The sequence below is a fragment of the Argopecten irradians genome, chromosome 3, assembly GCF_041381155.1.
Source record: "Argopecten irradians isolate NY chromosome 3, Ai_NY, whole genome shotgun sequence".
Taxonomy (NCBI): Eukaryota; Metazoa; Mollusca; class Bivalvia; order Pectinida; family Pectinidae; genus Argopecten; species Argopecten irradians.
In genome coordinates, this window is record NC_091136.1 from 5,798,265 (window position 1) to 5,826,183 (window position 27,919).

General features: G+C 34.8%; 2 protein-coding genes across 4 annotated transcripts in view; both read right to left on the reverse strand.

Annotated features, from left to right (window-relative positions):
• The window catches only part of LOC138317395 (small ribosomal subunit protein eS19), a 332,587-nt gene that overhangs the window by 280,645 nt on the left and 24,023 nt on the right, over positions 1 to 27,919 (reverse strand). The window lies entirely within an intron of this gene.
• Positions 88 to 27,835, reverse strand: LOC138317390 (zinc finger CCCH domain-containing protein 13-like). 3 transcript variants are annotated; one of them, XM_069259017.1, is made up of 6 exons: positions 27,680 to 27,835; positions 24,335 to 24,436; positions 20,244 to 23,487; positions 9,749 to 10,411; positions 7,763 to 8,047; positions 88 to 4,685 (listed from the first exon to the last, which is right to left on the reverse strand). In XM_069259017.1, the coding sequence occupies exons 2-6, from the start codon at positions 24,349 to 24,351 to the stop codon at positions 4,452 to 4,454; spliced, it is 4,443 nt and encodes a 1,480-aa protein (XP_069115118.1). In that variant the 5' UTR covers positions 24,352 to 24,436; positions 27,680 to 27,835; the 3' UTR covers positions 88 to 4,451. The 3 variants fall into 3 exon arrangements, with proteins under 3 accessions (XP_069115118.1, XP_069115117.1, XP_069115119.1); XM_069259016.1 differs by having other exon boundaries at positions 24,181 to 24,436; positions 27,680 to 27,791; XM_069259018.1 differs by having other exon boundaries at positions 7,913 to 8,047; positions 24,181 to 24,436; positions 27,680 to 27,788.

Below are 27,919 nucleotides of genomic sequence, written 5' to 3' on the forward strand. Positions count from 1 at the left end.
CTTGCCAGTATTGCTTGGGATTATATGGGGATGTGTATGCATGTTGTCAACATCCAAGGGCGATAATCAAATGAAACAAAGCTGTCATTTTACATTATATAATTTATTTGAATATGGAAGTAACATTCCTGTTATTACATAAAATTCAAAGGTCACACCACTATATAATCATATATATATAGTATCACTATATATAAACTATGTAGACATATATTTATATATAAATAACTTTCTGATAAACCATCTTTTTTATCATCTTAACTCTTTTTGATCAAGCATTAATCTATCACACAGTTAAAGATGCTCCACCGCTGACAAATGGTATTTTTTCACTATTAAAAACAGGAGCAGACGATTTAGTATTTTTCTTCAGTTACAAAAGTTACTTACTCTATACCATTAACACCATTGAAAAGATTGAGCATCTAATTTTACTTCAAGTTAAAAATATGAAAAATAATTAATTGCATCCCGAAAAAATTCCATACCACTATATCATATATAGAATGAACTACTGAATGCGCATGCACCAAAGGCAAAATAAATTATTTTATATTATTTTTTGTGCTAATTATACTATTATATATACGATTAAACACCAATTATTGTTCAAATGATGAATATCATTTATGCTCTGTCGGCAGTGGAGCATCTTTAATGTTATTTTTTCTCCTTTCTTTTATACTTTTGAGGTTGTCAGAAAAGCACATACTCAATATATTTTAGTCAAAATTGTGAAATGGTACTTAACCTATCTATCAGTATCCATGGCAACAATATACATGAAGAATAAGAATACTTCAGTGCTTATTGATAGCAAGTATATATACTTATCTATTCCTAATTATTTTCAAGAACTAAACTTAATAATATTATATTATAAATTAGAACATGTATTTATATACATATATTTTTAAAATAATACTATTATTGGTTAAATCTCAAATCAAGACAGATGTATCTTTTTTGAAAGTATTGCCATAACTTGTTTCGAATCAAGTTCTATCACTGAAGTTCATCTTTTGTACTGGTCTATAAAATCTTTGGTTTTTAAAGATCAAAAGATAAAATGTCAGTAAAAAATGCCTTCTTGTTTATGTAATCCATGAAGTTATATTATCCTAGCACACCTGAAACAAAAGAGAAGTTACCTCCCCTGGTACAAAATATAGCAATTATATATATATGTTTTAATAAATACATTAAATATAATGGAATTTCTACCCTTTCCTTTTCCTATAAACTAAGCTGATATAGATAGAATTGAGCTTTAGGTTCTGATTATAATAAAATAGCATTTCTAATACTCTGGTTGACAAATATGAAAATGTTTATTTACAATGATAAGCAAAACATAAAATATTGTGACAAAACAAATTTGCTGAGCGTCACAATCTGTTTCCTCCTTTGTTTAATTTTCCAATAAATGGATACTAAAATAGGCAAATGTGCATGTTGAAAGTGTTCAACAAACAAAGATAATAAAAGAAATCTGCTGAATATATGATTTATACATAGTACAGTGTATTTACAATAATTGGAAATGAAAAGACGGTAAAAAAAAAAAAAAAAATTATTAGTCCAATTCAGCAAAAAATATCACAGCCATTAGCATAGTTTGACAATGATCGCATCCTTTCCTTTCAACGCAAATTTTCCCTTTATAATAAAAAAAATGTCCTTGAATCTCCAGTCAGCACAAAGGAATAACACCATCATTATGTAATTCTTCACTTAATCCATAGTTCTGGATAAAGAAGCACAGGACAACCATGTAGTTCTTAAAGATGCTTACATAATGTAAATTGACAATGATCCCTTTATTGGGCAGACCAATCATAAAACGTGTATCAAACAACCAAGCACAATGTATTAAAATAACCAATCACAAAACAGGTAACAACTTTTACACGTAATGCATACTCTCTAATCAAGTGTACAAAGTTATCAATATGATAGATTTATGGACGGAATAACGATAAGCACGGATGTGCCAGACTCTTTAAAGACTCAATTTTCCAATAGGGTCATCCATTACATGTACTTTACCTGGACTACGAGCCTGACACGGTGATACCTATTTCTTTGATATAAAAAGGTGAAACTAAATAAAAAAGAAATTAAAAAAATATATATATATCTTTCATCAAAGAACATAATTCTGACCTCTTCCATGACTTAGAAAACATTTAAAAACATAAAAATTATTAAGCGACAATGTAATAATCGCATGAAGGAAAGAAACAGTAAAATCAAAATGACATTCTCTACCGATGAATATATGAATGGATTCTTTTTATCTATCTAATGTTGAACCTTTAAATAGTTCAATATCACAGACTCTTGAAATTACAAACACATCTCATATGAGTAACAACTTAAAATATAATTTTAAATTGTAAGAGTTATCTCCCTTGAACAATCTTGCAGCCATCCACAAACTAGGTCTATGCCCTTGAATCTTGTACGAATAGTAAATATGTTTTATATAATACAACTTATATACCATAAAAACAATACATAAGTTGGAAAATTGTTTTAAATCCATATTTTGATAAATGGAAACAAAATCCTCCATATATATTATGAAAAAAATCTGGCTTTTAAGCATTATTGTGGATATCAATGAATATTTAATGATTATACATACATTAAGTCAAATGAATGCAATAAACCAGCATTCATATTTCATCATCATACATTTTGGGTGTATATGCATGTCTTAAAAAAAAAAATTTCCCAAATGTATACTGCGTGCACCAGTAAAGATTTTTTTTTTATTCTATCATTCCTGTTACAATCCCATTGTGAATCACCATTGTAGCTAAAACAGAGACATCATTTTTAGGTTTGACCTAAAGAAACAAAAATAAGATAATATTGATGAGTTGGTACATTAATTATAGCGCAGATATATATATGGGCATTTTACCAAATATAGGCTTATTTAGCTACTCAGATAAATAAGTATGATCCATTGTTGGATAAATAAGTATGATCCATTGATGGATAAATAAGTATGATCCATTGATGGATAAATAAGTATGATCCATTGATGGATAAATAAGTATGATCCATTGATGGATAAATAAGTATGATCCATTGATGGATAAATAAGGATGATCCATTGATGGATAAATAAGTATGATCCATTGATGGATAAATAAGTATGATCCATTGATGGACAAATAAGCATAATCCATTGATGGATGAATAAGTATGATCCATTGATGGATAAATAAGGATGATCCATTGATGGATAAATAAGCATGGTCCATTGATGGATAAATAAGTATGATCCATTGATGGATACATATGCATGATCCATTGATGGATAAATAAGCATAATCCATTGATGGATGAATAAGTATCACTTTTCTTGTAATACTTACAACTAGATTTGGCACTAACTAAATAAATAAATATGTCTTTGAAATAATTGTATCTAACACATTGGGTAATACTTGAATTCATTCTCTCTGTGTTAATTGTTCACATTCTAACAAAATGATAAATATCACACTATGCCGTCAATCTTTTGGGGAATTATCTGTGTCAGAAAAGCAATATATAACCAGTTTCAGGTTTTTTCTAACTAGAATATATGCAGACATATGAAGTATATATCATGTATGGAGAAAACTAGCCATACACATACACTTATAGCTACAGGGTAACTTTTCAAACACCATTTACTATAGTTACCCCAGAATTTCAAAACAAGAACAGTTGACAAATATTATCGTGCTGTTTAGTAAAAAGCTACCATTTAGGTAACAGTTTTTCCTGAGAAATTTTACTATTCTACAATTTTTATTACTTAAAATATTCATTAACTTATTTATATATAATACATATATGCTATCAATTGATTGTCTTGCTTTTTATCTTACTAGTTTTAGAAAATTTTGATATCACCTTTTAAAATACTGCCAATTTTAATTTTAGAGGCTAACTAAAATTTACGGAAATTTCAGATCATGATCAGCATAATGTATTGGGACTTAAGTTATCATACATTTAATGTGCCAGGAATATCTGAAACATTGAGAGTCACCTAAATACATGAACACACTCTTCACATATATATAAGTGCATTTGAATTAATTGATATGATAACAGAATGTGTAATTTTGTCTATATATCTACATATTACACATTCATGACAAAACTATGAGCACTATTTTTTTTCTAGATACAATGTTCACACTCTCTTTTCCTGTAATTATTAAGAGATGGAAAAAAAATATTGAAACAGGAATGGGTGGAAACTGATACTATACAAAAATTTATTTTTCAATAAATTGGACAGAAGCATGCGAGTCTAGAATTTGACAACTTAGAGAGAGATGAATGAGAAATGTCATCATAGCATCATGACACATTTCACAGAAGGAGTCTGAAAAAGCATCTGTTTTTTTGTATGGTTAGAATGTCTTGGTTGTCGACGGTCACACTTTCTGCGGAATATTTTGTTTAATCATGGCTACATTTTGTTTTTCCTCTTCGTGGCGACGCTGAAGTTTCTGGAGGTCCACCACTTCCACGGGTGTCTGTACCTTCACAGGCGATTGGTTACCTTTCTTATTGTGGGGAGACAACTGGGATGATACCTCGTACGAGTTATACTGTGATGGTTTCGCCTTCACAACTGGTTTCGGAACATTTTTGGCGTAATCTAGTGCCTGCAAAAACAAAAGATAAAAGTTATACCTAAGAGATATCTGGATCCTGTGATCTTCAACAAATGTACTGATTTATTTAACAACTGTATACTTTAACTTATTTGCCCTAAGCATCTATACGAATTTTAATCAATTTCAATACATTCTTAAAGTATGTCTTTACACAAGTAATTCGCTCTATATAAAGCCTACTTCCTTAGCAAAACACAATTTTTATCTAAGGATTGAATCTTGCTTTTGTCAATTTCATGCATTGGTGATGAATTAAGTTCCTCTTGAAACGAATTGAATGAACTGCGTGGCAAATAAGTTGTCAATATGAAAAGAATACATCTTTGGGTTACTAATATTTTTATTATTTTTTGTTTTGTTTTGTTTTAAGTGTTTATTATGTCAAAAATAGAAGCAGGGATATTTCAAGATTACCAGGTTTGGCAAATCAATAAAAAGCCAGAGTTTCTATTAATATTCTTATTTTTTTCGAAATGACATTCAAAATTGTGTAAATCATTCTAATTTTCAGTCTCCACTTACTTTTACTGAGTAAACTCAATGCTATTTTACACAATGAGTGTAGATTTAATTTATACAATTCAGAAGTTATCCTTCACTCCATTTGAAATGGAAATGTATCCATTCTTACGACAAATTGGTCAAAAAAATACGTAGAGGGAAAGAAATTTCTGCTGCAACATCAAATTGATGATGAATAAATTGGATGTGACCTGTCCAGAGAACAATTTGATCCTATCACCAACTGATCGATCGTCGTGGTCATCGACCGTGAAACCTTCAGACCCTGCCACCACATAAACAGACATCACGCCTTACATCAACACAATGACCATATATAATCTAAAGAAACCGAATATTCCATATTACAAACAAGAACAAAATCTGTTCATAAAAGAAAAAAACACATTGGGGTTTTTTTTTTATCATCTTTCAAAATTAATCAATTTTGATTTACAATAAAATGTTGATTTTCTTTTCAATTTTTAAAAGTGTGTTTAAACATATAAACTAAAATTACTAAACAAGATTTCTTTTAAAATCTTGATTTATCTTCCGTTGTTTAAATCAATAAATTATGTCATTAAGAAATTTTTTTTCTGTAAATAAAGGAGAATATTATAAAAAAAAGATGAATGAAGTAAATAATATGTACATTAAATATATAGTGCATGTACAAATTAACATAGGCAATAAAAGCAATTAATGAAATTAGATCAATGATCAAACTAAAATGATGAGAACATTATCACTTGCAATTGTTCAATCAATTTAAGAGACGGTAAAATCTCAACAAACAAAAACATGTTAAGGTATAGCTTGTTATCTATGCAGGTAAAAACTGTTGTGATTTTCAGTAATAATGAGAAAGCAAAATTTTAGCAGTTTTCAATTTTTGCGATCTGGCTTTCTGAGTAGAAGTAAACCTTTTCTCAATATTCTATGGATCAATTTTTGCGAACCTAGCTATATAGTCCCCAAAAAAGCTAAATAATTGGCTAACATTATAATACCAGTATGCAGTATCAAAATCAGCACTATTAAGATGTTATAAAAAAAACCCATCATTATTCACAAACAAATAATGATTCAAAGTCAAACTCCACTAATATTCAAACAGGAACACTAAGTCGATACACTGGAATACTTAGTCGATAAACAGGAACACTTAGTCGATAAACAGGAACACTTAGTTGATAAACAGGAACACTTAGTTGATAAACAGGAACACTTAGTAGATAAACAGGGACACTTAGTCGATAAACAGGAACACTTAGTCGATAAACAGGGACACTTAGTTGATAAACTGGAATACTTGATCGATAAACAAGAACACTTAGTCGATAAACACGAAAACTTAGTCGATAAACACGAACTCTTAGTCGTTAAACACGAACACTTAGTCCATAAACACGAACTCTTAGTCGTTAAACACGAACACTTAGTCGATAAACATGAACACTTAGTCGATAAACACGAACATTTAGTCGATCTACACCAACACTTAGTCATTAAACACCAAGACTTAGTCGATAAACAGGAACACAAAGTCGATAAACAGGAACACTAATTTGATAAATAGGAACACAAAGTCGAAAAAAACCGGAACACTTAGTCGATAAACAGGAACACTAATTCGATAAACAGGAACACTTAGTCGATAAACAGGAACAGTAATTCGATAAACAGGAACACTTAGTCGATAAACAGAAACACTTAGCGATAAACAGAAACACTTAGTCGATAAACATGAAAACTTAGTCGATAAATACAAACACTTAGTCGATAAATACAAACACTTAGTCGATAAACACGAACACTTAGTCAATAAACACGAACACTTAGTCGATAAACACGAACCCTTAGTCGATAAACAGAAATACTTAGTCGATAAACAGGAACACTAATTCGATAAACAGGAACACTAATTCGATTAACATTAACACTAAGTCGATAAACACGAACATTTAGTCGATAAACACAAACACTAAGTCGATAAACACGAACATTTAGTCGATAAACACAAACATTTAGTCGATAAACACAAACATTTAGTCGATAAACACGAACAATTAGTCGATAAATAGGAACACTAATTCTTGTAAAATGACGGAAAAAAAACAACCAAAAAACACTGCATGTCTCAAAATTGTAATTTCAAAAACAATTTAAACAAATTGATGATTTAATGTAATTTGAAAACACCTAGCATATCAATACATGCAGCAATGACTAATCTTTTATGCTAAGAAATATTTTATCACTATATATGTAAACTGAGTAGAAATATTTTATCACTATGTAAACTGAATAGAAATGTTTTATCACTATGTAAACAGAGTAGAAATACTTTATCACTTGGAAGCTGAGTAGGAATATTTCCTGATGTTGAATAAAAAAAAAAAAAACCAGCATGCAGACATCAAAAACAATCAAAAACTGTATTACTCACAAAGTCAACAAATCAATAAAAATGTCAACAAACATCATCAAAACCAACACTTTGTTAACTTCCAACTCAAACTTGAAACCCAAACATTTTGGACAAGTCACATCCAACTTACAAGTTTACGCCTATTTGCCTCACCCCGGGGCCGAGACTTGGCCAAGCGCCCAGGGGCTGAGGTAGAGTTGAGAGCCTTGTGGATGAGTTTACTGGGCATGTCAGACATCGGTGTGTCGAGGTAGCTATCATACACCAGAGACTGACTTACAGTGCGACGTTTGTTTTCTTCCCGCTGTTCGTTCGTCACGGGTTGGCGACGCACAGGTTTGCGATCAAGCAATTCTTGTCTGTTCCGCTCCATCACTAATCGTCCATACTCATTCTGCTTGCTTTTCTTCATAACCTGAAAAGGACAAACAATCGAATAGAAAATATTCCATTTAAATGTAGGATAAAGGAAGTCAATTTGCACAGGCAACCTTATGACTCAAAATTTTGCAATCAGATTTAAAATTAGGGAAAATACCTCTGTCCAATCATGATTCTTAAAAATTTTACTCCAGATCTTTTAGTTCCATATGTATCAGGCATAATGCAGTTTATAAGAGTAAGTTTACCCCCCCCCCCACCTTCTTCCATAGATTTAACAATGTTTATCATATACAAAAATGTATTACATGAACTAGCTTGCTAGTCTTTCACACGATAAATGAATCACATCGTAATAATGTGGCTCAAAGGAAAGAAGCCATTTACAATGATGTTTACTGCGTGCCATGAGTACAGAATGAGTTACATGTAAGATATGGCTGACTTTGTTCAGGTTTTTTTTTTCTTTTCTTTTTTTCCTAATAAATGACCCCCTTTGTTAACAGGTTGCGATCAAGCAATTCTTGTCTGTTCCGCTCCATCACCAATCGTCCATACTCATTCTGCTTGCTTTTCTTCATAACCTGAAAAGGACAAACAATCGAATAGAAAATATTCCATTTAAATGTAGGATAAAAGAAGTCAATTTGCACAGGGCTACATGTACCTATTCCCCCAATCAAAAGGTTACCTTACGACTCAAAATTTTGCAATCAGAATTAAAATTAGGGAAAATACCTCTGTCCAATTATGATTCTTAAAAAATTACTCCAGATTTTTTAGTTCCATGTGTATCAGGCACAATGTAGTTTATAAGAGTAAGTATCCTCCCCCCCCTCTTCCATAGATTTAATAAATTTTTATCATATATAACATGAACTAGCTTTCTAGTCTTTTACATGATAAATGAATCACACCGTAATAATGTGTCTCAAAGGAAAGAAGCCATTTACAATGATGTTTACTGCGTGCCATGAGTACAGAATGAGTTACATGTAAGATATGGCTGACTTTGTTCAGGTTTTTTTTTTTTTTTTTTCTCTCCTAATAAACGACCTCCTTTGTTATATTTTCTAAGGTCCCTGGAAGCTTATTACAACGAATACGATACATCTGATGACTATCATATAAAACAACCAGTCACTTCAATCTATTTTCATATAATCATACCAAAATATATATAGAACTCTGACATCAACACCCAAAACAATTGAGTGATCTCAAAGTTTAGTTGTTTTGCTAGACAGAAATCTGTGAGTTGAAAATAGATGATTATTATATTAAACGTGGGTCGTTTGTAATAAAATATTTGACATATTTTTTTCAAAAAAGTCTTAGATGCATTGGGGTCAAACCTGCATACAAAAGATATACGATGTACAACGTCAAATGAATTATACAAAAGATTGAGGGAGGCTGTAAAGGGGAAGGTGGTGGGTAATGCTTAAAACTGTAAATTCAATTTAAATTAATTAAAAATTGTAAAAGCACAATTAAAACAATTGACTTTGACTCTACAAATCTTGTTCATCAATAATTGTCGTCCTCAGCTACTGCTTGAATAATCATAAGCTGTGTCATTGGTATTCATAATGGTTCTAAAAATAGCATTAATTAATAAATGACCAGATTAGACTTGACCGCATCATCTTTTCCTTATAAGCCTCTATGTACATATCTATATGCATCTGCCTGCATAAATTACATTAAAACAAGTTTTAATTAGCATATATACCTTTTCCATATGAGTCTCACTGTCAAGGTCAGGACCGAGTGGTCCTGGTCGGTTTGCTTCCAGCTCCTTCTTCAGTTTTTTATAATCACTGAGGGTATACACAGGGTACCAAGGCTGTTCGTTGGGGTCTTTATTCCGGTTCTTCTGATGGATTAGAGAGTAGCCCTGGAGCTCCACCCTGATCGGGCCAGACACATTCCGCTCACTAGTTCCAGCTGATATAGGTGGAATCTTTGGGTACGGATTTGGTGAGCGATTCTTTAACTCAACTTCATAAGACTTTTCATAGCCAGAATGAGGCTGCTCATAAGCTGGATGTGACTGGCGGTCATAGGACGGAGCACGCTGGTACTGCTGGGGGCTCTGATGGGCTGGGGGTTCTGGGGGTAGAGGGGGCTGCTGCGGTTGTGTTTGGTAGGATTGTTGCTGATAGCGTGGCGAGCCTTGCTGCTGGTACGGCGGAGACCCTTGTTGCTGGTAAGGATGGGTTTCCGGAGGCTGATACTGAGGCTCGCTATAGTCCTGGTTTGTCTGTGGTGGTAACTGACTCTCCTGGTCTGGAGCCTGACTGTAGTCAAAGTTGTATGGCTCTGAGGGTGGAAGTCCTGGTGGCAGTCTTGGAGGGGCTCCATGAGGGGCACCCTGTGGGGGTCCAGGAGGGGGCTGAATTTATAAAAAATTTAAGAACAATTAGAAACAATAATATTGAGATTATAGACGATTATAACATTTAAACAGGATTAAACATTTCATGTAAAACTAACAATTAACATAGTCATAATCAATTTAGTAATAAAAAACTGAAATCTGAATTTTATTTGGTAAATTCAATACTCTTACAATTTGAATCAAAATCTATGTATTGATATAAGTATACATTTTGGACCCACTCAACAAAGAAATGTGAGCAGGACAATATGTCATCAGTAATGGTTAGGTGCATTAAAGGACATGCCAGTTTAAGATGGTGGAGAAAAGCCAAAGTACCCAGAGAAAAACCACTGACCAGCAAAAAATTGCAACAGCTAATCCATATTGGATTCAAACTCATGAGTCGTGACTCAAAGATGGAGGGTTGTAGTAATGATATGTCGAAACATCTTACCAAGTAACCACTCTGCCTCCCTGTCCCCCATCAGTTATGACAGAAACTTTCTTTTATTTTGAATTCATTAGAATTTAAGGTAGACAATACAGTGCAAAATATCTTTTTGTATAAAAAATTTGCAAAAAAGGTCTATAAAGAGTTGAAAAAGTCCTAATATATCAGAAATATATAAAAAAGATGCTCCACCGCTGACAAATGGTAATTTTTCACTATCAAAAACAGGAGCAGACGATTTAGTATTTTTCTTCAGTTACAAAAGTTACTTACTTTACACCATTACCACCATTGAAAAGTTTGAGCTTCTAATTTTACTTCAAGTTAAAAACATGAAATATAATCAATTGCATCCCGAAAAAATTCAGTGTTACTATATCTTATATGGAATGAAGTACTGATTGCGCATGCACCAAAGGCGAAATAAATTATTTTATACTATTTGTTGTGTTAATTAAACATATATATACACGATTAAACACCAATTATTGTTAAAGTGATGAATATCATTTATGCTCTGTCGGCGGTGGAGCATCTTTAACATCCTTTTGTAAAGTTTTTGGCATCATATAGCAACAGGTACAATGATTTAATGTTAAAGGGTAATGTTGCTATGTGAAGAGAATTAAACAGCAACATTATCAGAATTCTGGCCAAACATCTACACAGCTAAACCATATATCCTATATTTTGGTCGGTATTGTAATTTTAGCCCTCTATCAGAAAATCTACTGTTTACGGCCGAGTAGTGCACAACTGAACAACCCATGTGATCGAATGCTTTTATAAGTTTACATCTTACCAACTTACATGCAGAATTATATGTAATACACTGTTACCCCAGCTGTGTTATGAACGGGATAGCACAAATATACAAATCGTACAAACAAAGAAATTCTTTGGAAGTTTCTGTTTTAATTTTAATGGGAAGAAGTGTTAACTGTTATAGAATGAGACACTTCTTTGGCCGTAAAGCTGAGCAAGCTGTTGTCATTTTTGTGTTCGGCCGAATCACCTGGTCTGCTGCCAATTTTAGACGCCCTTTGACCAATTCTAATTTAGTGTACTTAACTTACATGTACAGAATGGTATGTAATTAAGATAGGTCTTTATCAGAATTTGATCGAATTTTGGACATTTAATCCGCTCAAGCTCGGTATACAGGGCACTGGTAAACAATCTTAACCTTATAAGTTTGATAATCTATAAGTATAAATCTACTATAGAATGTTATGCAATGATACTAATGGTTTTTGTCCAGTACTACTTTATACTAAGCTCTTACGGTTATTGGAAAAATTAAATCTACAACATTTGTTATGAAAAATAAATATATACTGGTATGATAGTATTTTAAACTGTCCACAATTCTCAGGGCAATTTCATGTCAAAATAACTTAAAACAGCCACTCATATACATGGAATATTCAGGCATGTAATAGTTCAAACTGGCTGTCTGTACATCATGCAGCCATATTCTTGTACTCCTGAGTACATTACTCTTTCTGAGCTAGTAATTGATACATACTATGCATACATGTAAATATGCTCAGTAGTACATACATGTATGTGCTTTAAATTCATTCTTAATCATTTTAATATTGCCTTTTAAGAAAATTAGGAAGTAAACTTTGGAAGAAAGCTTGCTGTTTTGTTTTCTTTCAAGCTTTGTTGAAATTGTTTGTTAATCTAGCTGTACTTAAATAAATTTTTCACCACTTTTCTACAGTGAGTTTTATATGATAGTTTTTTTTTTTCTACAATGAACGTACAGTTTTTCCCAAACCTAATCTATAATGTAATATAAATTTGCTTAATAAAAGCATTCCTTCATTCCTGTTTTAAGTACGAGCTATTTGTTTGAATCCTTTACTATAAGTATAAATATTTGGTCTCATGAATACAATATTACAAATAAACATATCATGGTAATATTTTATTAATCTGAATCAAATGTTGCTTGTTGCTGAATTTTCCAGTAATTTGTGAAAATCTTCCATCATTTATTTCTATATATATAGTGAGCAGAAGTTACATTAATTTCTTATAATGATGTCTCAAAAGTGTCAGATGCAACTTTCATTATCTGTTGAAAAAGGGGAGATAACTCTGCAGTATTAAACTATGGTATTATAAATGTTGATTAGGTCAAAGCAACAGTTAACTTCCTCATTATAATTTGAATCATAGTGCTTTACCAGGACATATTTTTTGTTTCCACACTTATCTAGGATATTTCCTTACCTGCTAAGACTGCTTGTTCTGGTTAACTTAAATGATAGATACTCATCATTTAATGACTCAAAATTAGATCTAGAACTATGTTTAAGTATCTATAAGACATTCTTAAACTGCTCTAGAACTGTTCCACAAAACTGAATGTGAACATTTTAGACCATCTAAAAAGTTCTGAAACAGAACCAGTACTAAGAATGCATTCCTTTTTTATTTAAGGTCTTTATAATGACGGACACAGACTTACTCCTGAACAATTAAACTCATGGTTTGAAACTTTGCTCTAGATTTGGTTTGGTTTGGTCTAGATACCTGAGCGGTTCCACAAAATGTTGTAGAACTTTGTAGAATCAGTGTGTTCTGGAACAGTTACTGGGCAGATCTAAAACTATTTCAGACATCATAATCAAGTTTCACAGGGGATGGTTAAGTTAATACTTCCTTCCACAAAAGAGAATATATAGTATTAGTATGGCCCTCCACTTCTGGGTTACAAGTTTGAAACCCTGGGGAGCAGTTCATTGCCATGCAGGTATACTGACCACAACTCAGTGGTTTTTCCTTGTTTTTAGCCAAAAAAACATGCAAACATTCTACAAGTTCTGAAGTTTGTATATTTTGATTTCTTCGTAAAATTGCCACAAAACAAAATTGTGTGACGTTTTTTCACGTTTGAAAACCGAGCCATTACCAACAGCATTAGAAATTTATATTTTACATGTATTTTTATAACATAATTTTATTTAGTGGTTGAAAAGCAATGTCGTTTAAAGCAGTTTTCCTGTCGCATGGAACAATATATTATATCTTATAACTTTATCAAAGATATTCTTAAAACAAGACAAAAATGTATTTTGTAAACTTCATCAAAATATTAAGGACCAATAAATAATTGAATTGAAATTAATTCACTTGATTTTTAGAACTGCCAGAATGTGTCTATATATGCAATATTTGATGACATGAAATCTTGTCTCGTCATGGGGCCATTTTTTAAATATATGAACACACTGTACTGTACATAGTGCGACACCTGTTTTAAATGTCAAAGCTTGGATCTGGTCCAAAGTAAATGTATTGTGAGGTCCCAATCACCTTTAGAATAAATGCTGTCAATAACAGGAGAGTAAAATACAAAATCACACTTCTAAAACACTTAAGATTAAAATAACAATTGCTATGAGTGAAGGGTAAAATTCTTTATCTGCAAACAGGCAACATTGGGAGAGGACTTTGTGAACACCAAAATGAAAGGTATACCTCCCAAGGACATACTATGAAAATCATACTAGAGACTTTCTGTGTATAATCACCATATTGGGCATTACAGAGTAAATCATTTTCCATCTCATATTCAAATGTAATACCCATATGATCTCAGTGATTTTTCTCCTGATATAACTGGGGTCGGTAAACGACCCCATTCCCAATGCCAAACCCCCTAATTTTTTTTCCCAATTACAATGAAAATTTCCCCAAATCAAATCTCTGAAAGACAAATAAAACCCGAAAATCTCTCCCCTCGTTGTTTAATCTAAAACAACCTACTCTGAAGCTGTTGTGATGGTCATCATCTTTTGATCAAATGAAACAGTTTACTGTTTTACAATATTTAATCACCTATAATACCATGTTCAGTAATGGGAAACTTTTCCCCAAAAATGCTCTTTGTGTAATTAAAAATTCCCAATTTGTTACATAAACTGTTTTCCCAAAACACCCCGAAAAATCACTGGATCTACAGTTAGTCAGTCTGTGAATGGCAGATCAACTCTATGATAAATAGAGCTCGCATTAATTGATTCAGCGTCATATTTCTTAAAGATGCTCCACCGCTGACAAAGCATAAATGATATATTTCATCATTTGAACAATAATTGGTGTTTAATCATGTATATATGCCTAATTAACACAAAAAAATAACATAAAATAATCTATTTTGCCTTTGATGCGTCACAATCAGTACTTCATTCCATATAGGATATAGTGCCACAGAATTTTTTCGGGATGCAATTAATTATTTTTTTATATTTTTAACTTGAAGTAAAATTAGAACCTTAAACTTTTCAATGGTGGTAATGGTGTAAAGTAGGTAACTTTTATAACTAAAGAAAAATACTAAATTGTCTGCTGCTGTTTTTGATAGTGAAAAAAAAACCTTTGTCAGCGGTGGAGCATCTTTTATTGGAAACTCTAGCAGTTTAGTCTATAACCCAGATAAAGCCTCTCCGTAGGGACTTGTTGAACACGTAAGACATCGAAATGAAGTTAGTATAGTATACTAAACATGTATAACATGTAATTAAAAGTCGCTATAATTCTTGGCACAAACGTTATAGCTTTTGAATACAGCAGAAATTACAGTCACTGGCAATTATAATTTTGATATCGTATTGAACTGTATTATTATACCTCTGTGTTTATAATGTCAGTGTCTGTGATTAGTTGAAACACATCACATGACAGGGAAATAAACGTCGTATTTCCCTCGGGGGAAATAAAATGTCGCATTTCCCTGGGGCACATGCCGCTATGGTGTCCACTCGTTTTTCACACAGAGTTATCTCCCGTCGCTATGGTGACCACCCGTTTTTCACACGAGTTATCTCCCCTTCCGATTATACAACAATGACAGACGAAGAGTTAAACGTCATTTTTTAATCATCGCAAGTTTTAGTAATATTTTACGTAGAGAAGCGAATCCCAAATTTTGGGTATAATAAACAATTTATGTTCCCAGCGACACTGTCAACGGGGCCATAAATATGATATGCATGCAATACTTAATAAAAACAAATTAAAAGTCCATTAAAAGCTTGCTGATATGTAGTTGTTCTATATAAATCTTGATGAGATTCTATCTTATAAATCTTGAAGAGTTTTCTATCAAAATTCCTGAACTTTTGTTTTCTATCAAAATTCCAATTCCTAATTGTTAAATTGGATCATGGGATTGCATTGCATTGGATTAAAAACATCCTTCTACATTTAAATTGAACTAGAATTAATTAAAACAGATAGGAGTGAAGTTTAATGTTAGCTCCCCAGGGCCGAGTGAACTGTAAATGACTTGTAATACATGTATACAAGGTAAAGTGGCTTAACGGTGCCTTTAGTAGATAGGTTAATAGGTATATATATATGGCCAGAAGCCGTCTTAACTGGAAAACGTGGGGCTGTAAGTGACTAATACATAGAATATAGATTTTCTTATGTTGACACTGAATTTCTCATTTAAATGTCTGACAACAACTTTGAACCTAATCCCTGTCCAAACACTATTAATCTTACAAGGAGCCAAACGTAAAGGTAAACCTAATACACATTCCATGTTGTTGCTACCAAGACCGGTGTCACAAATACAACTAAGGCCTTAACAATGCTTTCCCTTCACTGTCCTCTTAATGAATGATATTAACATATTATCGTATTTCACCCCTCCCTCAATAAGTGCCCCTCCCCTTTTCTGGAAAAGAGTTGAAATTGTATTCATGCCCCCTTTCTATGGATTTAACAATGTTCATTAACAAGTGCCCCCCTTTGTTAAAATTAGTGCCCTGGGCACTAAATACGACAAATACGGTACATGTAATATATAGCTACCATCCAGCTGTCATGAATGCAGAGAATTATTGAGAGAAAATAAAGTTGGCTTTCTCCTTCTATCACATTATAAATAAAAATCCATGAACAATTGTAAAATACGACGAAAATATTTAATGATATTTAAAGTAGGTGACATGCTTTATCATTTCTGAGCAGGCTTTTAGACCCAAGGTGTGAAGACAAGTCCATTAAAGTGAGGTAGATAGCAAATACTGAAACTGTACATATTGAGTCATCTAGCTGGTCAGCAAGAACAGAATGATCCAGAAACATTACACTTATAGTATGCATATTGTACAACTCCTCTAACTCAAACTCACATTCCCCGAATACCTCCCATTGATCGCAGGGTCCCGACTGTGTCCTTATATATTTTATGTAACAAAAATTCAGATTATGCTCGAACAGCTATTCGTCTTAAAGCCCTTATTCCTTGAACAGGAAGAGATCCCCTTTCTTTAAAATTCATAGTATTCAAACAATCTATACATCAAATAGGTATTTGGCCCTGAACTTTTGTTTTCTATCAAAAATTATTTTTACAACGGTTGAATATCACTTCTTAAATAATTAAAATATCGTAAAAAAAATGTTCAAATGTCATTGACATGCACGGTTTATCATAATTTGAGATTACATTTTTTGACTTTTGATGAACCTCTGATGATTCGAATAGTCCCATAATTTCCTCAAAATATGAACACAGTCCCCTGTTTTTACTGCATTTCCTGTAATGGCCCTGGCTGTTTATAAAACATTAAGTAGAAAATTAAGGACAACATCAATATGACATTATATACATTAACATTGTACATGCTGCCACTCATGGAAGATCAATATATTGAAAATTCACCACTACATTGTAAGATATCTTTTACCAGAGGCTCAAATTCTTTCTAAAACCATCTTTTGTTTGTAATTGGAAAAAAAAACTCATATCTTTACTGACTGTCTCTTAACAGAAGGCTGAATAGAGTCTGTGCGACTTAAATGATAACTTATGGTGACTACAAGTAAATACAATCAATTTTTGTTCAGCCTGGGTTGGCAGGTCTTTCTATGGAGGTATACACCATTGAAATGAAAAGTAGTCTCGAGTATTATAAGACAAGGTTAAACTCATTACTCTGTGTGCTCTACAGAGTTAGTTTACTTTCTGTTTACCATCTCCCTCCGCATAAATCTAAATAATTCATCTGCTGTCAATACACCGAGCACACTGTCTCCAGGACACCCCTAAACACATAGTGCCGTTGACACATTGCTGTGAAACATCAGTGAAAGAAATCTCGACATAATTTACACTTCGATGTTCATAATAAAAAAAATTAAGATTTTTTTTAATGCAAACATGTCTAATCATTATCACAAAAAAATTTTTTTAACAGCACAACACCTGAACATTAATTATGGTTTTATATGCATAGTATCTTTGTTTTTATGTCCTAATAACAGCCATGCATAGTTATTTTAGGATTACCGGGTTTAGGAAGTGGAGAAAGGCAGAATACCTGGAGAAAAACCAATGACCAACGGTCACTACCTGGCAGTTGTCCCATGTGAGATTCAAACTCCAAACCCAGAGATGGAAGACTCAAGAGGCAATATATATAACATGTTAACCACTCAGCCACTGTGGCCTCTTTGTTTTAGTCAAACCTGCCTTAGAGACCACCTGCTTTTTAAGACCACTCTCCTATGGCCAACATTTCCTATTACCACACAATTTGACCTGTGTATAAAGACCACCTGGCTACAAAGACCACTTGACCTTCAGACAGGTTTAATAAATTTATAGCTGTATAAGTTTTAAAATATCTTCATTCTAATACCCCTGATTTCCCCAGCCTTTTTTTTAAGGTTGTCACAACAATTTGTATAACAACAAGAGGCCCAGAGGGCCTGTATCGCTCACCTGGTTTGTAATGCCTAGTAATGTTCTGAATACAGGTTCATTATTTCTTTTCTGAAGGAATTTGAATATTTACCTCTAATTCCCCTACTGGGCCCCACTCTTTCTGCTTCAGGGGGTCAAAGCCAAAATTTATACAAATTCTGTTAACCCCAAGAATGTTTCTAGCCAAAGTTTATGTTCTGTTCCCCTTCCTCCAAGGATCTTTGTGGCCAAATTTGGTTACAATCCATGCAGAACTCTATGACTAGCAGCGTTTTATAGGAAATTTTGACGGACAGACGACGGATGACGGACGGATGACAGACGCGCGCCAATACATAAGCTCACCGGCCCTTCGGGCCAAGTGAGCTAATAAAACAACTTTGGACATTATATTTTCCTTTTAAACATGTCCTTATAATTTAATCATGTAGTGGCTGATTGGAGGCCTCTATACACTCTATGTAGTTTACATTAAGTATTTGGGAGAGTTTTAGTGCTACTCAATTATTCATATCCCTTGATTGTTGTTTGTTCCAATGTTGATGTTGGAGATGAAAAAACCGTGTACTAGTATGTGCGTTACTAAGTCTATAGAGCATACATATTTACTAAACAATACCAGGTGCTAAGTCATAGTCTTAAATTATTCATCACCTAAAGATACAATTTTAGTTTTAATCCTTTTGATTCATATAATTAAAGGGACAATTCGCTCTAAGACTTCATTAAAACTTGCACATATTTCGGAAACAAACCAGTTCTAATGGAAATTAGATTAGTTGGTTTTACTGTGATATGTCAGAAAAGCCCACTGCAGTCAAATGTATGTGAAATGTTCAATCGCCATTACACATAGCCTTGTATGCCGAACCCTGACCCTTGCCTGTGTAGTAAAGCATTTTTTGTCTAGAACTACTCAAAACGCTGTTACAGTTGTGGTAACATTATTAGATGCATGTTCTTGTCTAAAAATAATTTCATCAACTCCTCAGTGGTTATGTATTGCATTTGTTTAACGTGCGTGACTTTGACTCGGGTAAGGGAACAGCGTTCATGTTGTACCTGATTAACGATTTGGAATTTCAATGGTATTAATCAAAATACTTAACAATGTTGTGGAATTTGTCGCTATTTCTTGTCATATGTTTCATAAGGAATGTAGAACCATACATTTATGTCATATTTTGCTTTGTGGTTATGTAGCGAATTAGCCTTACTGAATTGTCCCTTTAAAAAAAAAAAAAAGATTTAGGGGTTTCTTAGATTATAATTGATTCATCAGGGCCTGGGCCCGGGTCCTGGTGTATAATTGGATTTGGGCTTTCAAAAGAAATGGGGCAGCGTAAACGCAATGATGATATACGTAGTAATTCTGTTAAAGCAAACTTTAACAAATTAAAATTTAGAGATATGATTTGCATGGTATTGTATACATGGGTTTATTGATAACTTATTTATTTCGCATAATTTTCACAACCAAATCAATACCCCATGGTAATCATGAAAATTACTGGGTCTACATGTGTAAAAACTGAAGAAAATATCCATTCATATTGGAGTCTATCAGCATACAGGTATTTGACTCAATAAAACCACTGATATATAATGACACTATATTACAGTTAGAATTGTTTCAATAATAAATTCAGACCTACCTGGTAGTACTGTTGTCGGTATTGGTCCTGATCTTGGCCCTCGTACGCCCCCGGATAGTATTGTGTCCCTACAGGTCTTGCACCGCCTGTGGCCTGGGATCCATGCAGCACCTCCGCTGACACCTGTGGGATACCCCGGGGGTCACCTCCTTCCCCTCTGGGACTCAGAACTTTTAAGTTAATATCCACACTAATTCGTTGTCCGTCCTCTGTCACAATTTCTTTTGTAACAGGTTTTAAGTCTATAGGTTTAAACGATTGTGGTGGCATGGCTTGACTGTCCATACGATCACTTGGTTTTGTTCTTTGTTGCTTATTTTCCAGAGGTTCTAGATAGTGGTTTCGTGTGGGAGTTCCATACATATGAACAGGTTGTCTCCCCTGATTCTGTCCCTGACTGTAAAGGGGTTGACGAATTAGTCCATTCTCACTGGGATATTTTTGTAGACCCCTATTTTTCCTTAGACTAGTACCCGAAGCTGTCTTAGATTTTGTACTTTGCTTTCCATCTTTCTTCCTCTCAAGGGCAGTGGAGCGTTTTGCCCAGAGTGCCTCAGCCGTAGATGCATTTTCACTAGGAATGTAATCATCGCGTGGGGAGTCCGGCCGACTTTTGTTTGCTGTTGCATTATTATGCGTTGCCTTTTTTTTCACTTTAGGTGTTATGAAAACAGAGTCCAATTTACTCTCACCTTCTTTTTTCCTTTCCAATATAAATGCATAGGATTTTTCTGGGACTTTCCCATAATCCATCTTGTTGTTTTCCACGAAGTCATATTTAACTGGTGGTGGGTTCACAACTTCCATACGTTCTGCCTCACGCTCGTCGAAACCATAGGGACGAGGATCCTGATAAGCCTGTGGTGGGGGAGGTGGCGGGTTCTGCCAGGGCTCCTCTAAAGAGTCCTCCAAGGGCAGTTTAGGTATGACAAATTCCTCGTCATGTTGAGCCTGGGTCCGTAATCGCTGTTGTAAATGAGCCTGATACTCTGCTTCCTGTTTCATCAACTGATCATCATCCTCGTCCTGTTGGTATCCATTCTGAATTAAGGATCGAGGTTGGTCATATTGTTCAGGCTCATTTCTGCCATTGTAGACATTCCTATCGTCATATCTGTTGCGATCCTCGTAACGCGGGGCTTCCTGTCTATTATCACGATATTGGGGAGGCTCATTTCTGTCATCAGGCCCCCGATCACCACGATTATTTTGGTAGCTATTGTATTCATTACGATCCTCGTACCTCTGTTGATTTCTGTCATCAAATGGAGGCTGATCATTTCTTCCCTCGTACTGGAGGGGCTCTCGATTTCTGTCCTCATATCGATTGTAGCCGGTATTTCTATCCTCGTATCGATCATCATGACCTTGAACTTTCTGGTTCATGACTATATTCCTGTCCTCATATCGATTGTCCTGTCTTATGTCGCGAGGAGGTGGAGGACCACGAGGGTCATCTTGGTTGTCTCTCCCACCTCTTAAATCTTGAGGATAGCCCTTATTTTGAGACTGTTGACTATACTGTGAGTCACGACCTTGTGGCCTCTGACCTTGATTATTATTACGACTGTACTGGTCAGAAATTGGGACACCAGGACCCTCACTGTCTTTCCTGGAATACTGACCTCCATGGGGAGCCCCCTGACCACTCTCATTTCTTCCATAAGATTGGTAGTTGTCTCTATATTGAGGCTCCGGAGGTGGGCGACTATACTGATTGTTGTATGCACCAGTATCATAACCGTCTCTAGCGTAACCAAGATGGCCGCCCTGGATAGGAGGTGCCTGTGTTGTGGTTGCCATTTCTCCCTTTATATTCTTATCGTCCTTATCTAATTTTCTAAATGTGTCCTCTAAATTGTCATTTCCGTCTTCAAGACGACTTTCAACAAAACGGTATTGATCTTCTTCCTCCTGTGTAAAAGTCGGAGAATCCACATAAACACGTTTAACAGTAGGTAACGTCGTATTGGCAGCGTTGGCGCTCCGTCGTTCCTGTACCACAGGCGATGGACCGCGCACTTCACGTTGTGGTACTACTGATGCAGGTTTTGGAGTTTCGCTGTCAGACTGGTCGGAGTCCCAGTCTTTAATCTGAGATGTGTCACGTCGTGGAGTCACCTGGTCAGACTTAAGTGGTGAGCGAGGGTGTGGTGTCGGAACACGTTCTTTCAGGTGACTCTGAGCACGAACGATTTCGTCATCACTATCACTTTCACTCTTATTTTTTGGTTCTGGTTGAAATGAGACAGCACTGCGGCCACTTTTACGGCCAGATTTGGCAGAGTTTATTTGAGCATTACTTTGGACAGAATCAACTCGACCCTTCGCTGAATTTACACCATTGACTAGAGACCTAACACTACGTGAAGAGTCCTGACGTCTTTCAAGTACAACACTGTCAGGAGAACTGTCACGTTTCTCTAAAGGTTTTACACTACCTTGTGTATTCTCACGTTTCTCTGCAGGTTTTACACTACCTTGTGTATTCTCACGTTTCTCTGCAGGTTTTACACTACCTTGTGTATTCTCACGTTTCTCTGCAGGTTTTACACTACCTTGTGTATTCTCACGTTTCTCTGCAGGTTTTACACTACCTTGTGTATTCTCACGTTTCTCTACAGGTTTTACACTACCTTGTGTATTCTCACGTTTCTCTACAGGTTTAACACTTTCTTGTGTTGTTCCTCGACGTTGAACTGCCTGCTCCGCACGAGGTGTAAACTTTGTGTTTTGTGTTCCTTCCCGTGGAGTGTCGCCTTGAGCAGCAAGAATGGCAGGATTGGCGACAGCATAAACGCTGCTGGTGCTGCGCCCAGTTGTGGGTGCGTCGGGTCTTGCTGTAGTTCCTGGAACCCTACCTTTGGCTGAATCTGGAACGCCTGAACTTGGCTTGGGTGTTGGTATCCCACGTGATAATTCTGAATCAGGACGAATCTGACTTAATGCGTTAGGATTTTCTCTGCGTCTAGAATGTGCTGATGCTGTACTTATATTTGGTACTTTGTTGGACGTCGGAGATTCTACAGGGTAAGTTTTCCTACCTGTTACCGGTGAATTCCTCCCAGAATCAAAATCTAAACTGTCTTTTAACTGTTGTGACTGTTCAAGGTCAAGACTATCCTTCAGATCATGTGATGCCTCTAGACTGTCCTTCACAAAATCATCAGGTGGTTGACCTCTGCCCTCTGACCTTTGTGTTGATGCAGGGTTACGGCCTCCAGGAGTAGCCCCACGGTCCGGACTGTGTGAAGAGATATAATTGAAGAGATTAGTTTTTGTATCTGATCTGATGTTATAACCAGCACCAGTGGTAGCCTCCACAGCATGCAATGTTTCGGCACCTTTCACACTTTCTACTCTATGCGTTTGGACAGAAGCAGGGGAAGGGTTAACGTTAGAGGAAGTATGCACATCTACATCATGCGAGCGTTTGTCATGCAAGTTTTCTGTCACTATAACAGAGCTACGTACACGTGCAGGAGTTACAAGTTCTTGTGAATAATCTTCGTTGAGTAAAGAGCTATCTACTCGAGACAACAAAGAATTTGATGTTTTCTCTTTACTGGTCTGTAGAACCAGCCCAGGAATCACTTGAATCTTACTTTCACTCTCTACCTCAGAAATATTCAAATTTCCTTTGGGTATTGAACTGGGGTTCCGACCCGATGATGCTTCAGACTGATGAATATTATTTCTACTACTAGTACTACTTTTGTCTTTTTCTGGAGAAAGGTAAATTTCCTTTAAATTTTCCTCTCTGTCATCATGTACTGTTCTATATGAGTCTATATGCGGATCGCCTTGCTGGGCGCTTCCGTTCTGCACACTGACAGCTCTAGGAGATAGTGAAGTGACAGCAGGGTTAGTAGAAGCAGGGTTATGGAGTAAGTGACTAGGAGTGTCCAAGCGGTTCGAGTCTGTTATATTTACACACCTGGTACCACCTGCCGTGGGTCTAGTGGCTGTACCAAAACTACTATCCCCAGTCCGCTCCCGTAACAACTGAAGCAGAGCCGGGTTTTCTGTGACGATTCGTCCTGATGCAGATGAGTGTACACTACGTGGCTTGGTGCTACCACTCATATTACCTGAAGCTTTGTTCCATGACGGAACAGCTGTAGGACCCAAATCCTCAGGTGCGTGTCGTGATCAGGGGAGTTAAATACAGCATTACACAGAGTCTTGGCAGTCTGAAAGTTACAGAGATACACAGTGAAAAGGGAGAGAAAAGACTACTTAGCTATCATTGCATTCAGTCCAGTTAGTGCCACAGTGCTATAGAATCAAGGTCAAGAGGATGAAGGGTTTTTTGAGACTAATTACTGGGAAAATGATATACAGGGGTATATACTAATCAGCATCATCTATTGGCTATATTTTGGATGGAAAGTCGTCCATTTTGTATCGTCTTGCCAATGAGTACATGTGTCTCAGATATTAATCCTCTTTAGCGAACATTGGTGTGAAAAAGATTGATTTCACCGAACTCAGACATACAAACTGAAGCTAATAGTACACATATCATATGATTTTGTTCAACCTATGCTGAATTTGTTAGATAATTAACTTGTCCATATCACACAGGTGTACACGGCTATATACAGCAGACACGACTTTGAGATATGGCCCGGGTACTATGATCTTACATTAATTATTGAGCATGCAATATGTGAAACAAAAAGCATTATGTACATATATAGCTTTAGTATCTTTGTCTGAGTTTTGTCAACTTATTTTTACACAATGTCATCTTAATGGCCGATAAAGACGATTAATATGACACATTTCACGGCAAGGCGATACAAATTGGCTAAATTTCAATCCGAAATTAATGGCCGTCTGATGAACATGCACTAGATTACGACCCCTGAGTTTTATAGCAAGTACATGTATATCATTGTCACAACTTGATTAAGGAAACAAAAAATAGGGTCAATTTCACAAGGATGTAATTTCATATTGTAAAATGTTAAGGATTATTGGGTAATAGAGGAATGATTGACAGGAACTTGGCACTAATGGATTGAATACAGGAACTTATGAAATAAACAACAACACATCACAAGCTGCTAATTCTAAACAATAATTAAATCAAAATTATGTAGAATGAATTTGTCAGATTGTTGATCGAAAATTATCTGTAGAAAATATAGAAAAGGATTTCTATTAATAGAAGACTTAAATTATATAAGTATGAAATAAAGGTCAATACATGTCTTATATTAATTATTAATTTACAACTTTGACAGCTTGTCAGGGAAATCTTGAGAAATGCCATTAATAATCTAAATTAAACATTTACTCCTTCTCAACAACTTTCAATGATAATTTTGATTCCTATAGTTTTCTTCACTTTCATAAAAAAAAATTTTTTTTAGCTATTGAATGTGCTAGCAAGTTATAGCAACACAATATAAGATGATGATATTACATTTTTATTATGAAGTATTTGATTATTCATGAATGTTCATAACATTTGGGTGATGAAGATTTTTTCTTCCTTTTTTTGTCTTATTAAGTCTGAGGGGAAAACAGTGGAACTTTGCAAACTAAAAAAGTTTTCATTTACATATAAGGTAAGCATTTTCTAAGCAAAAATAGCTTTACAACACATAAAAGCAAAAAGCAAAGCCCCATGTTTCATAATACAAATGTATCAGGTTGTAAAGCATAAAGATGAATGAAAATTAAATATACAATTATTATAATGATTTATATTGAAATCTATGTATCATTGAAATAAGTATTGCCTTAAATCCGATCCCTTCTAGACAGACAACCTCCTCCCTCTTACACTTGCTGAAAACTTCCTCATCCTCTGCTCATGATCAATTAAGCTTTGAACAAGTCATTGGTCAACTTATTATTACTGGACATTATTTAGCTCTTAGAAACGACATCATGTTTCAAAAGTGTCTTGTTGCATTATACCTCTAATGTTGTTGGAATAAGATCAGGGGTACCCATCTACGTACATCGTCAATCAGCTGTATAATTATCTGAGTGCTGGGAATTTTTTTTTTCATACCAATGATAATTAAATATAACACCAAGGTTCTCAATAAGTTTTATAATAGATGGTTGAAAATTAATAATTGGTGGTTGAGGGCCACAAACCTGCATGAGGGCCAATACTTATTTCTGACAAAAATAGCCGGTTGTAAACAAGGAAATACACGGCTGTTTTTGCTGGCAGCCGGCTTTTAACGAGAACTCTGAACACACCAACCAGTGAGACAATGTAAAATACCAGTACCAGGGCTCGAATTTCAGGTTGTTTTACTTGCTTTTTGCAAGTAGATATACCAGAATAGCAAGTGGAAAAAATATGCACTTGCAAGTGGTTTTTATCAGGGACAACTGTAAAAATGACATTTAATGATTGTGAAAAAATTGTTTTAATGGAAAATATGGGGAATCAGTTCTTACAATAATGTTTTTGATATACATTATGTACTTATACACCTCACATCATCATGCAAAAATAAAGGATTTTATATATAACAAAACTGTAATTTGAATACGGATATTAATTATAAGTAAAAATATATTTTAGCAAGTAAAAATTTAGGGCACTTGCTATTTTTAGCAAGTGACAAAAAATGTAAAATTCGAGCCCTGAATACAGCCAGTGGATATTATGTACACTCTGAGACTGTCACCAACGTTGCACCTGTAAATGCCTGCACTAGCTTACATTTATCTTGTAGCAGACGATCACCGTTGACTTGCAGATACATGTACAGAACTTGTAGCTCAATATTGGTAGAGCGTCTGGAGCAAGTGTTTGGAGGTCCCAGGTTCTAGTGTGAATAATCTTACCCTGTCTCTGTTGTTCCAATAGACAGGATAGGGCATATAATATGCGGTACATTAAAAGTCTCTCGTTATCAAAGCTCGCCTACCCTTGGTTCGAGCCCAACTTAACCTAGCCCATATACATTGCATATGGTGTTCATATTCCACATACAGCTACTGTACCATATACTGGATGATTTAAATTTTATTCATAAAAATAAATTTGAGAAGAATGCTATCAGGGTTCAGAAATCTATTCAGGAGAATAAGTCATCATTCATAGTCATACACAGTCACCTGTCAAAGATACAGGCACAGTACACGTGTAGTCTATATATTATAGTGTTTCTGTATGTACACGATTTTAACATCTTAGCATTTTAAATAAATTCCAGATCAATAAGATAACCTTGTGTTTTTGTATATGTGGATATACCAAAGAGTAATGATAAGCCTACACATTACTTCAATAAGAAAACATCGCGGGGCAACATGCCAAAAGATGAGACACATTCAACAAATTTTCTGAATCTGTCGGGCAAAACTCTTCTTGTGCATAAATGTATATACTTACATATTCACTTTTCTATGGATTCTTTGTCTTTTTAATTTGCTTTCTAGTGCCAATTTCTTACCTGAAGCGATATGATTCCAGCTTTAATGTCACAAGATCTCCAAAGTTTTGCTTTCACCGTTTCATAGTGCACTAAAACATGGCGATACACATTGAAATCTATCCCACAATTCCCTCCGATATTTACATGTCGCCATAGTGACTTTCTTCACAGAAGGGCGATAACTCTGGATTCAAATAATTTAGGTGCCAATACATAGTTATGATATCATGCAATTTCCTTTGTACTAAGACTGGATAT